Here is a 13,475-nt window from a genome sequence, read left to right as displayed (position 1 = left end):
GCAGTCAAGGAAACAGAAAAAGAGGGACTTAAATAGCAGCAAAGATACAAAAATTACAAGAGTGATGAAAAATCAATAGGTTTGATGGTCCTTTCCTTTGTATTGTTCACAGTAATATAAAATTGATGAAGTAGATCTGTATCTGTTGGAGTTTCTCCTCAGTGAGTGGGGGTCAGTGAGTTTATTGAATTTAGAGAAGTTTAACACAGTAAGACACAGACACGTGGATTTTCAGAAATATGAAGAAATATGGAATGCTAGCAGTAGACCAAATGCAATATGACTGCAGGAATTTCTTACTGTTCAGTGAGACCCCAAAAGGCAGGAAATTGGTTTCTGATCCTCTGTACTACATTTATTTTCCAAATGCATTATTCAGCATTTTTCCTTAGGAAGCCACAGACCATGTTGCCTCATATGTGCTGGGTGGAGAAATCCAGATATGAATGTGCACTGTGCTTGGAAAAGATAAATTCTAGTGTCTCTTAAATATCATACACCTGCTGACAAGGTTAAGTCTGTCATGACTCACTACTTGTTTCACCTATTCTTTTAAACAAGATATTTCTAGAGGCAACTGTTAGAATAAACAACTCACTTCTTAGTTTTGGTGAAGAAAAAATAATATTTATAACATTTAAAGAAAACCCACAAAAATAAGATGTTCAGGAGTAGTGAATAATGTATTAATTTTGTACCACCTGGTCTATTTTAGCATTAAAACCTCGCCTTTCCCTCAACACGTTAGGAATAATTCTGTTGTCATTACCCTTTCAATGACATCCAGACACACTGTGACATTAATAAAAAGAGACACATTTAGTTGTACCTACCTTTGCACACTCTTGCCCAATTATATTTGACTCAGTGCCTTCTAGACTTTTAATAAGTACCCAGCTATTAGCAAGAACTTAACCACTGACAAACCCCTACTTACACTGATAATCAAGGACACATGTAGTACAAAAAAAATGGGCAGGTTAACCCTACTGATGCCTACTACATCAACAGGGCTGCAGTTTTCCAAATAATAACTTAGCTCCCCTTCGACCCCCTGGAATACAACTAATCTCTGTAAAGAATCCACTAGAATCTTCACAAATAAAATATGTATGAGAACATAAAACATACATATGGTATATCTCATTTAAAACATTTCCTCTTGTCAGTAGTTCATACAATGGAGTCAATGCTTAAACAATATTTTTAGAGAAATATCTTTGATTTGGAAACACAATTAGAACAAAAGGCATGAGGATGGTTTCCAAGGGGTTGAGTTGATTGAATTAATGTATTACCATTCTTCTTCCTTCATATATCCAAGACACCTCATACCCATAAAGGTTAATGGAAGATAGTTTTGTATTCCCTTATATATAGGCTTATGGAAGAGCACTAGCATTATTAACAGATTTTATTTCTCTCTGATATATCCCAGTGACTCATTTATAGATCAAGAAGCAATATTTATAATTCTACCAATGAAAATCTGCACCAAATGCCAAAATCTGTCACAGTCCATTAATGAATCTGCCTCGGATTATTGCTTTGGGAATTGCTTATGTCACAAATAAATAAATAAATTAAAATAAAAACAGAAAAAAACAACCAAAAGCCTTAGTCCACTTTTTGTTCTCAGCCTCCTTTGAGCTGCATCACAAGCAAAAGGTCACTCCTCTTCTGTATGCCATCTTCTACTGGGATTTGAGCTAGCTGTATTTTCAAATATCTACCTTTCTGTGGGTGAATATTGCAGGGGGAAAATTGGCAGATTTTAGCATATATTCAACATGAACACCTTGAAAACACACTTGTCCCCTACACAAGATGCCAGCTCAGATTTAGTCACCAAGTGCCAAGACACAACTCTTGAAAAGAAACAACTGAGCCTTTAGCAGGGTTCAGACTCTCATACATCTGAAGTAATAAAAATAAGCAGATTAATTTTTAGAAGTAGGTTTTGAAAGTAGTTACTCCTCCCATCTATTTTCAGGTGCATTTCCCTCACATATCTTGGGCAAAGCAGCCCTAAACCATCCAGACTTGAATCACTCAATCTATCATAGAAAGGCATTTTTGAAACCCAGCAGTCTTTGATGGCTCACCATAAATAGAGTAAGGTTAATTTCCCCAGATTTTTAGCGCCAGCATCTGGTGTTACAGATGGGGGCGGGATATATCTACCCAATAAAAATAAATTACAGTTATTTCTGTAGGTACTGATAAATCATACAGCTCTTAAAGCCTGGAGTGTCAGGCAAAAACTTTGTATTTAAAATAACCCACAAGAGGATGGAGGTTTTCTATCTCTACTAGGAGACATCAGAAGCAACTGGATTGATTGATGGTTGGTGTCAGAATTTATTTTTTTTAAGCATCAGACGATGCAATCTGTTTCTGGTGGACATTTCTTTAACCCTGAAGATGTTTAATACTTAAGCAGACATAGCCAGATGTTTGACAAAAAGCACTGACTACCCGAGTGCTCTGCTTCCCAGGCACTTCTCAAGAAAGGATGGATAATGGGGAATACAAATAGCTAAAATTGCTTTGGGACACACGGAGTGTTCAGGTAGCTGGCATGGAAATTATGAAGGGAGAAGCTGGGAAATGTGCTGGGGTTTAGCTGTCTCCCTCTGAGGTTTGAGCTCTCCAGTATCACACCAAATGTTCCCACTGCCAGCTGAAGGAACAAATGAGGAGAAGCAAGGAGCACGCTGACATGCTGACAGTTGTTCTGACACCATTTTTTCTGTGTCCCCAGTTGAGCTTATTCATGGGTTGTCAATTGAGATATTCATGGATTCTGGGCTGCTCTCCTGCAGAGCTGCACATGACTCAGGAAAGTCAAGTCACTTACTCCCTTATGTAAGTGTCCAAGCTAATGAGACAGACTCAAATGACACTTCCACTTCTTGCTCATGATCCCTTGGGCTCCCTTGGCTTCTGAAGGACCCTCAAACTCTCCAGCTCTTGTTGCCAGTATTTCCCAGCTCTCATTATGGCTCCTGCAGTCTTCTGATCAATCCTCCTCCTCCTTAGTGCCCCACGTGCCTTTAGCTCACTGCTTTGCACATTTTGTCTGTCCTGACAATGACTGCTCCTGACATGCTTATTCTTGCCTGTTTATCTGCTGGCCCTCTTAGATGATGCAACCAAAACACAAATGCATATTTCCAGAATGTTGGGAGCTGCTGAAAGAGCAGATAAGGTGAACAGCAGCGTCCCTGGATGAACATTGTGAGAGAGGGAGGGAAGGAAGGGAGTTTTCATGTAAGACTTGGGACAACCTGAACTCTCTTCAAATCTCCTATGGCTTCCCTGCTCCTTGCAAAAAGCTGATTTTCCATGGGTTTCACACAGTTGCATCTTATCCTCTCTTCCTTCCATTGTGCAAGAAGTGGAATAGATGGGCCGCAAGGTGACTATGTGCTTAGAGTTAGAAGTACTACATATAAAACTTGAGGACACTGTAGACCTCCACTGTGGTTCAAAAACTAAAAATCAAACCCCTAAATGTTGTAATTTGGGCTGTCATACTTTCTTCCCAAACCTGCTTTAATTTCCAGCAAGCAGATCTAACCTAGTTAGATTTGCAATTAGAAGGTACCCAATATTTTAAAATTCCACTTTGTTTATATTAATTATTAGATGCAATACAAATACTACATTTTCCTCCAAGGAGATTAACCTTTATTCGTGCAGTGGATGTCTTCAGCGGCCCTCATGAGTAAGCCATGTTTGTCATTAAATGAAAAAATAATTACTTGATTCAGGGCAGCAAGTCTTGCTGGAACCCTTGAGTAAAGAATTTCTCTGGGGATAGGCAGCAAAAACTGCAAAAATGGGGTCTTGGTATTCTAGATTTGTACATAATTTGAAAAGAAAATAAGGAGATAGCTGGGAAAGTGCTATCATGTGTCATCAGAGTTCCATTTTCATTAATTTATTGACAAAGGTAATCTGAAATAAAGAGGTCTTGTACTTTTTTGGGGTAAAACAACCCTCCATCACCCTTTAAAAAGTTTTGTATTGAAATTCCCTGTTTTAAATGCTCCCTGTCTTTTAAAAGCATTGGGGTTTTGATGTATCTTCCATCAGTGACAGCCCTATCATGTCAGGCAGAAATACAAATCTCCATCTGAAGACCACCTTTGACCATCCTAATATGCTTTGGTTGTCTGAGCTCTTGAAATGTAAAATTGTAATCCACTTTTACCCAGGCCGGTAAGATGCTATTTTGCTATTACTTCTGGTTTCACCACAAAGGATAATGATAGTTCTGTGTACCCATTTCATTTAAACAAAGAGAAAATCTGACATTACCATAAGCCTCTTTCAAGCCTGGTCATGATCCGCTGAGAAATTTGCAGTGATGGAGAAGCATCAGCATTGAGTGAGACAGGACTTTATGGATACTCCTACACTAATAAATTAAATGTGCTCAGGGATATTTTCTGGCACTGAGGGCAAACTCAAAAGATCATCTTGATCCATTTTATTAAACTTCTTCCTACTCTGCACTGACCACAATATTCCAGCTGGGATAGACATGTGCAACTCCCATACAGCCAGCCAGTTGATGGATTCCCAAAGGGTGGGCTACCAGTTCTCCTTCCTAGGTGGCCACATAGACTCACTCTGATGTTCCTTAACTGGAGATTGTGGTGCTCAGTTAGTGACACCCAATAATTAATTCTAGAAAATGGTTTATACAGAAGCAAAGCCCCCATGCTGAAGACAATGCAATCCAAATGTCAGCCCTGTCTCACACATTTACACACTACATATTACAGATGCCTCTTTTGTGGTTTTTGATTTGTTTTCTTGACTCTAAACATTGAACTAAAGGCAACTTTAGCAAATAAAGCAAAAAAAAAAAGTATTAGATAGACACATGGGACCCAATGACACCTTATATTGCTTAGGGTCTGTTGTTTAGGAAAGTGATTCAGGGAAGGTAATTGTTGTGAATTTGTTCACATAAAGCTGCAGTAATTTCTCTTCCCCACTCAAACCATCCCCCCAGTTCCAAATCTCTCTCTTGCACACTTGCCAGGCCAGGATCCTTGCTAAATGATCCTTCATCTCTCTTGTCTTTCTCCTCCTTCTAGGCCATTATTCCCATCCAGATTGCATTGGTGGAGCTCAGGACAATGTTCTTATGGTCAGGAGGGAGAGTCTTGTAGGAGAAGATGATGAAGTGGAAGCACTAAGAAGTTCTACATTGCTCCCATTCATAGAATCATCTCCTGCTTTGGTTTGGAAGGGACCTTAAAAATCACCCAGTTTCAACCCTACTGCCATGGGCATGGAGCCTTCCACTAGACCAGGTTGCACAAAACCCTGTAACTTGATTTTTCTTTCTTCCCTGGCTGCAGAACAGTGTGTCTGTCAGAACAGCTCTGGTAACACATTTTATCAACAGACTTTATGTGTTCAAGAGGGAAATGGTGATGAATGTCTTGTAAAGAGGTTCTCTTGGTGTCTGACCAGCTTGAGAATCCACTGATTTTAACCTGATGGAGGTTTCATGGGACTTTCCCAGAAAGGACCTCTTCAAGCATCTGTCCTACATGGACTTGTAGGAAAGGCATGTAGGCAGGCACAAACCTCTTCCACCAAAGAATGTAACATTTCCATATTTCTATCTGTCTCATGGGCCAAATTATAACAGAAAGAAATATCCATAAAGGCTCCCTGAGATATGGAAGCAGAATAGAAAGACAGGTTTCAGGCATATTTGACTTTTTCAGGTAAAAGTTTCCAGTGAGTTTAACCAAAGTGGTCACTTCAAATCTCATCTGAGCAACTCTTTGAATCCTGCTGAGCAACTCTGCTGCCAGGCACTGAAATTACCATAGGAAAACACAGGACCAGAAGGTCCTCTTGGGCCAACATATCAAGCCACATGTGGATTTCTACAGCTGAATTTGCCTCCTAGGATGGCAGGGACAGAAATAGGTAGTTTTAGGGGCTATTTAGTATGATGTATTTAGATTTTTTTGGGTGGTTAGATATTTTATGACTTCACAGACTCCATTTACCAGGTCTGACTATAAAGGCATCTCCATGTGATTATTTCAGATGTAGATGCTCAGAGTGGCTGATACATATATTCTCAAACATTTTCTGTAGGTAAGCTACTGGATCATAACATAAATATTTAAACAGGGCTGAGTGCATGACCTTACACTTTGTATTTCATAATTCCATGCAACATGCATTAATTCAATAATGGTTATGCAATCCTGCCTACGGGATAGTGTGATACCCTAGAAATTGGTGGTGCTTTCTACCTTTGTGTTCTCAGAAAATGTCATCAATATTTTCCTGAGTGAGTGGACAGCAGGGGAAAAAATAGGCTAGGACTGTTTGTAAAGGAGCAATTCTATTCTTATATTTTGCTTTTAAGGAAAATTCTTAAGGCGTCACTTTCCTGGTTACAGACCCTACACGTTTACATGTTTGTGACCCCAGCAATGCGAGATCCACCATGGAAATGGAGCAGTGATTTGCCAGCCTGTGATGGATGGGGGAGCAGGGGTGGATGTGCCATAGATGTACTGGGATGTGTGAATGGGCCAGAGGTGAGACAACAGCAGCCCAGAACTCAGCCCTGAGGGCCAGTTAATGCACTGCAGCTCTGTGGTTTAACACTAAGAGATGCTTCGTGGCTCATACAGCCCAGCTGGAGTAGGAGCAGAGACAGAGTGCATTTCTGCCACACATCACACTGTCCTTCCCTTGGTGGCCCTTCAGGAGATGCTGGCAGGAGCCATACTTCATCCTGGTGGCCACCAGAGGGTAAAAGTGTGGCTTGGCCAGCGTGCATCACACACACCCAGTGAGGTTGGCAGGTTGCTCTGCCCGTGATGGAAGTGTCACTTTTATTCATGCATGCTGTTAGTGCCCAGCACACACAGCTGTCCCCTGAGAAGTGGCTGGTGTCACATCGACTCTCACACCAGCCAGAGCAGGGGGCACCAGGACCTGCCTCATGACCCTAATTCTCCTGCATCATCTTAATAATTCCTGTCTTGGTGATTCCCCTTGTTCACCTCAGTAACATAGGTTAAAAATATGTCAAGCCCTTTTGGAAACTTAACAAAAAGAATAATTATTCACTTAGCTATTTCAGAAGCTCTCTCACAAATCAGGAAGAAATTCTTATGATCTGTCTGGTTTGGCTTAACCTTCTACAGCAGCCTCAATGACTCTGAAATGCCACCTGGCAATAGCAGCACAGTTTTATTGTGCAAAAGGCAGTTACACAGCACATAGTTTCCCAAGTATTTTGAAAAGTATGATTCACTCATCAGCTGACCAGCCTTGAATATATTTTCGTGTGGCATTGCACACAAATTGTCCAATACATTTTCAAGATACATGAATGCAACCCAAAGACCAAGGGCATTCTAAAATTCCTTTCAACAACTGGACTTCTCTAAAACACGATGTTGTCCAGGGCACTTACTAAGTTTCCTGTCTTTTCTTCCACCATTCCTTTGAATTTATGTTAGTGAGCCTGGATAAGACCTGCAAACCAAATCACTGAACATACCACAGAATTGCAGTGGTTGTAACAATTTCAACACCAGTTTGCAGACTTTACAGGAGTTCAAGAGCAAGTTTGCTCCATAATCCTCAGCCTTGCAGTTGGGAATGTGTCCACAGACATCACCATACAGCAGATGTGACAGATAAAACTATTTAATTTAGATGCATGTACAGATATGCTACACCAAGATTTTCTCTGTGCCTCCAGATACAATGGAAGCATTTAGAGTTACAGCCTCAGGACAATATTCTTTATCAGAACTCACTCCTGAAGCTCAGAGGAGGAAAAAGGATCTCAGCAAGTTAAAAAAGTGTCTTTGCTGGCACAGATGCCACTGGAGTTACAGGTAAAAGTTTTCACACATGTGTATTTTAACTTGAAAGGGCTTGTGGTGATTTTTAGCTACCAGAACTTTTGGGTCTGATGATGTTATGCAAGTAAGTGAGTTGGTGAGCTCAATCCACTCTTACTGAAGAAAGCAACAATTTTGCTGATGCCAGAGGTGTAGGATGACCTCCTCTCTACCTGATAGTCAGCATCATGACATCTCCATGTTGGCACTGGATGAGTCTCATGATCCAGAATCTGTTGTTCTTTTCACCACCTTCATCACCTACAAATAATTTCCTTTTTTTTTTTTTTTCTATGAGTGACCCACACAGAAGAATCATTCCTTTTTATCAGTCTGTGTGACACCCTTACAGAACTGCTGGCTGAAAAGAGTTAGTCTGACAATTTTTTCTTTCAGCTGACCAATAACTTCAGCTTATCCATGCTGACAGTTTTTCAATATCTGATTTTACATTTGGGACAGCCTTTTTTTTGAGCACTAAAGGTTAAATATATGTAGATAATTTTAATGCAGTCTCTGCTGAGCCAGATTTCATATTTAACAGAACTTATGCACACTGATGAGTGTTAATATCTAAGGGTATCAGATGTCGCTAATTCACATCTTTTAATAATCCATGAATATTTCAAATGTTAATATTTCCCCCAGAATTTAACACATATTATTTCCAGCTTTCATCATCATACACAGAACACATTGCTTAATGGCAAGGGGAGATTAACTTTCCAGATCTCAGGCTAAACTCTCCTAAAATATATAATAAATAATATTTTTTCCTAAATAAAGTAATATCTTGCCCCAGTTCTTCTAATCAAATGTAATTCCATTAGGAATTACATTTGGAAAGGAAAATTTATAGAAATCATAAGTCATAGATGAAAATGTAAATAATTTCCCACGTTCTGAGTAATCACAATTTAATCTTTTGACTTCCACTTATTCAAAAAAAACTAAAAAATGTACCTTGCCATCAACAATTTCAGTGTGAAAATAACTGTTAAAATTTAAGTTAATGTAAACAAAGCAACACACTTTGCTTTTCTACAAGCTCTTTCAAGAACTTTTCTACCCCAGCAGCCGAGAACCAAAACTGTGGGTACATAAAAGTGAAACAACCACTAAAAGTAACTGTAGAAAAACCCTTTTTTTTTTTTTACAGCAGCATCTACTATTAAACAACTCACTACATAAACAGTGAGGCCATTAGAGCCACAATGTCGAAGATTCTCTCTAAGCTGAACCAGCAAAACATTTCCACAATGACTGAAAGCCAGCAAAGCGCTCCTTAAGATGTCAACAGGGAAATATAATTCAGTCTTAATAGGTTCAGAGCTTATGTAAGCCATGCTTATGGGATGGGCTATTAAAAAAATAGCAAGTGAGCCAGTGACATTACTGTAAACAAAACCTGCAGCTTCCTAAAACATGCAGGTTAGAGACATTCAAAACTCTGCTCAAAGGCACTGTGCTGTGCTACGGTTTGTGTGCTCTGGGCCAGAAGTGAAGGGAAATATAAATATGTCCCAAAACGGGGATAGCTGAGGTGATACTCACACCTGTACAGAAACGAGAACAGGAATGCCTTTGGTCCGTGGACAGCCCAAGAAATAAAATCATTGTGATCAACTCATGTGCCTTTCTTCTGGCAAAACATCTGCTCTTCTGAAAAAACCCAGCAAGTTTTCATTCCCAACTAGTCAACTAGTAATGCAACTTCGTATTTGGGGTAGGAGCAAATTTCTCTTGCTGACAACTCGGTTCAGTGAATTAAAATCGTGGAGCAATGTGAGATTTGCAATTTCTGGATTAAAAACTGGTACATTTGCACATGCCCACCAGGAAAGGGAATAAAAAAACCCCAAGACCATCTTGAGAACTCACCACCAGGTTTCCTATCACCATGACCAACAAGAAGACGAGAAGGCACAGTGGCTGCCCAGCTACTTCCATACAGTCCCACATGGTCTCAATCCACTCTCCACACAAAATTCGGAAGATGATGAGGAAGGAGTGGAAGAAGTCGTTCATGTGCCACCGTGGCAGATTGCCAGTCGTGCTTATCTTCTTCACATTGTCCAAGTAGCTTTTCCCAAAAAGCTGCATTCCTACCACGGCAAAAATAAAGACGATGATGGCCAGCACGAGAGTGAGGTTACCGAGGGCACCCACGGAGTTACCAATGATTTTAATGAGTGTGTTTAAGGTCGGCCAGGACTTTGCCAACTTGAAGACTCGCAGCTGTGAACAGAACATAAACAACAGTGTCAGCTCACAGAAGCATCAGCCATCTCAGCTAATGAATTATTGAAGTGAATAAAATGTGAAAGATGTTAAATGCCGTAGTGTGTGCGGTACAAGGTGATTTTAGCCATACTTCCTGTTAACCTCATTACTTCTATCAATAAAACATCAGTTTGGCTTCTCAGATGAGAATTAAGTTTTCCTGAGCTATGTTCTGTCTGGTTAGATAGACATGGTTTTAATGGCACATTCCCCCAGTGGTGGGGAAAGGGTGGAATGATGAAATCTATTTCTTAGTATTTTCTTTTGTGTTGCTTCTTCTCCTCAAAATAAACAGCTTGGCAGGCATCTGGAGGGGGAGGTTTCAGGTTTGGTCCCACAGTCAGGGAAGGAATTCCTCTGTGCTTCAGAGCAAGCCTCAGTCAGGTGTTATTAGCTGTTAGCTCCCAGGGTGAAAATCACCTCTGTGACGAGGATCATGCAGTCTGTGCACAACCCACGACCCACTTAAGACCTATTTTAAGGATGTAAATGGTCCCTAGCCCTTGTGCTGTGTTTTCAGCTGAAGGTTTCAAATAAGCCCTATTGAAACTGAATTGTTCCAAAAACTGAAGGGAGACACTTAGGACAGTGATGGAAAATTTTGGCTTTTGAGCAATGCAGAGAATTTTTGGGTTTTTTTTTTGGGGGGGGGAGTGGGTGGGAATCTTTTCTTCTGGTAAATGTAACCACAAGGGCTTATTTTCCTGATCTTCAAAATTTTTAATCCATATCATGGCCAGAATTATTAGCATGGACATCCTGGTGCATGAAGTGCAACACAAATGTCAAGCTGGCAAGGGAAGTACTTTTCTGTTCCAGCATGTTCCCAGTCTCTCATTAATGGAACACCACTGTCCCCTGCTTAACAAAGTAGCTGACAGCTAAGGAGTTCCCATGAAAGACAGATGATATGTTATGCTGATCAGTTCTAGAAAAAAAAATCTCTCTCTGAATAATTCAAAGATATTTTCTTTTGACAACATCTAAAAGAACAGTGGCATGTTTATAACATAATTTAAGAATAACAGCTCCTAAACCAACACGTTTTCAGCTCTTGCATTTCTTGGGCTATCAATTTTCTACTGTCTGTGCTAACAGGTGTGCCAGTATAAAGTGGCAGGTCTTTATTACAAGCTGGAATTCAAATATTTTAAGTGTGCTACAAGTACCTGGCACAGCTAGAAGGAATCAAATTATGTTCTCATTTACCCTGATGTAAATCTGGAACAATTCCATTTATCCCACAGTAATTAGTGTCACATACTGTTCACCAGTTTGCAGCAATTATAGGCAGATGCGTTTTAAAGAAAATATGTTGCATTCATATAAGTTTATATGTAACTAAAAAAATGGTTAAGAACAGAATAAGACCATTACCAGTCGAAAGGAACGTAAAACAGACAGGTTTCCCATGCTGGACAAACCCAGTTCCATCAGGCTTAGAATAACAATTATGCTGTCAAAAATATTCCAGCCCTGTTGGAAATAGTAGTAGGGGTCAAGGGCAATTACTTTGAAGATCATTTCTGCTGTAAAAATCCCAGTGAAGACCTGCAGAAGGAAAATATGAAGTCAAAATAACCTTTTAAGCACAACTGCTTGCTTGTGGAGTTTCCACTCACACAGGTGAACCCAGCAGAAAGCCAGATGCATTCTACAAACAAATCAAACAAATACTTTTTTTTTTCCTGTGGCTGACTCTTTATCACTCTTACAATTTTTTTCTAGTCTTCACAATAATATCTGATGCTGCTGTAAACTTTTAATGACATCTGACTTCAGGATCTGGATTGGAACATACATTTCCATCTCCTTCCATCCTCTAAATATCATAGTGGCTACAAAAAAAGAAAAAAAAAGTGCAAAGGTACCTTGTATAAAGGTTAAATCTACCAATTTCAGTGGAGAAAGCTACGTGAATGGAGAGTGAGTATTAAGGGCTCTTTGAGTTGCAGTGTATCTGGTGTATCATCCCTTTTTATTTTGTTCTTATTAGCAATAGAAGGGCAGTGCACGCCTCCAGTTATTCTGAGGTTATTGCTGGCAGCAAAGACTATTAGAAGCTCTAATTTGAGTCTTGTTTGTTTTGTTGGGTTTTTTTTATTTTTATTTTTACAAATAGTCACAGCAATTTTCTTCTCATTGCATCTTGGGAACACATTGGTTATTTATGACCCAGTTCAAATGTCATATGGTGGAGCTTCTAATTGGAACATTTTTCTTTAAAAAAACATATAAATATTACCTATGAGGCAGAGGGAGGAAGGAAAGGAAGGCTGCTGACAGCAAATTCACTTTTAATAGATTCCTGTAAAGTATCCCAGAGAAGCAGATTTTGTCTTTTTGTATGCCCTGCTTAAGTAACCTTTTAAATGCATAGTGCAATGTTACAGGCAACTGAAAATGACAAAATGTGGGCACCAAGTTTGCCATGTACTGTTTTGTTTTCATTTTACATCCCAGTACAAGCTGCCCTGAGCTTTGGGTTTCTGGAAAATTCTGAAATTTCTGAAATAGAAATAAATATATTTGGAGAAATGGGTAACATCTGTGCAATTAAAATACATGGTTCTCTGTGAAACAATCAAAACTAATGCATTTTGTTGGTCAAAATAGAGGGGGAAATCCAGAGGTCACATATCAGCAATATACAGTCAAGGAGAAATATTTTCCTTCCAAGAAGTTGAATATTTGCAACATTAGCCCTACAAAACTGATCTACTCTGAGCAACAGAGATGAGACACCCACTAAGACGTGAAAGGGAAAGAGTAAAATCATGCAATTATGTTATTAAAATATAAAAATAAATTATCATAGCCTGAATTTGAGGAGTGTTTGGTTTTGCTCTGTAATGCTTCAGGAATTAATTATTGCAAGTGGCCATTTTACACAATTCCTTATGGAAAATACCTTCTGTTTCCCCTCAGGAAAATGATATCTTGTATTGCAGCAATACCTTGGGATGGAGCAACTTTCCATCACCACCTCATATCAAGAACACAACGAACAACCTGTCTCATATTTCTAATTAGCAAAGAACTTCTGAGTCACAGGGGTTAGAGATACCAAGGATTCCCACCATAATGCTCAGATTTTTCATGGGACAGAGAACAGGACAAAACTGGATGTCTGTGAAATCGTATCCAGGGGACTGCCTTAAAAAACTACGAGACCATGCTGCACATATTTTGCAACCCTCTTGCTGAGAAAATGACTCAGGAGGATCACTTTCTTTGCCTGAATCATTTTAATCAATAGCCTTCTGAGCAGGAAATGTC

General features: G+C 39.5%; 1 protein-coding gene across 5 annotated transcripts in view; it reads right to left on the bottom strand.

Moving 5' to 3' along the window:
• LOC134051962 (sodium channel protein type 5 subunit alpha-like) overlaps positions 1 to 13,475 on the bottom strand; it is a 169,166-nt gene that overhangs the window by 79,970 nt on the left and 75,721 nt on the right. For all 5 annotated transcript variants that reach the window (XM_062506103.1, XM_062506129.1, XM_062506111.1 and 2 more), the window contains 2 exons: positions 11,574 to 11,747; positions 9,795 to 10,151 (listed from right to left, as the gene is read on the bottom strand). In XM_062506103.1, the coding sequence (XP_062362087.1) occupies positions 9,795 to 10,151; positions 11,574 to 11,747 (531 nt within the window). The remainder of the gene's footprint in view (positions 1 to 9,794; positions 10,152 to 11,573; positions 11,748 to 13,475) is intronic.

The sequence above is a fragment of the Cinclus cinclus genome, chromosome 1 (assembly GCF_963662255.1).
Source record: "Cinclus cinclus chromosome 1, bCinCin1.1, whole genome shotgun sequence".
Lineage (NCBI taxonomy): Eukaryota > Metazoa > Chordata > Aves > Passeriformes > Cinclidae > Cinclus > Cinclus cinclus.
Note: the sequence above shows the minus strand (reverse complement) of the source record. Positions and strands in the feature narration are given on the sequence as shown.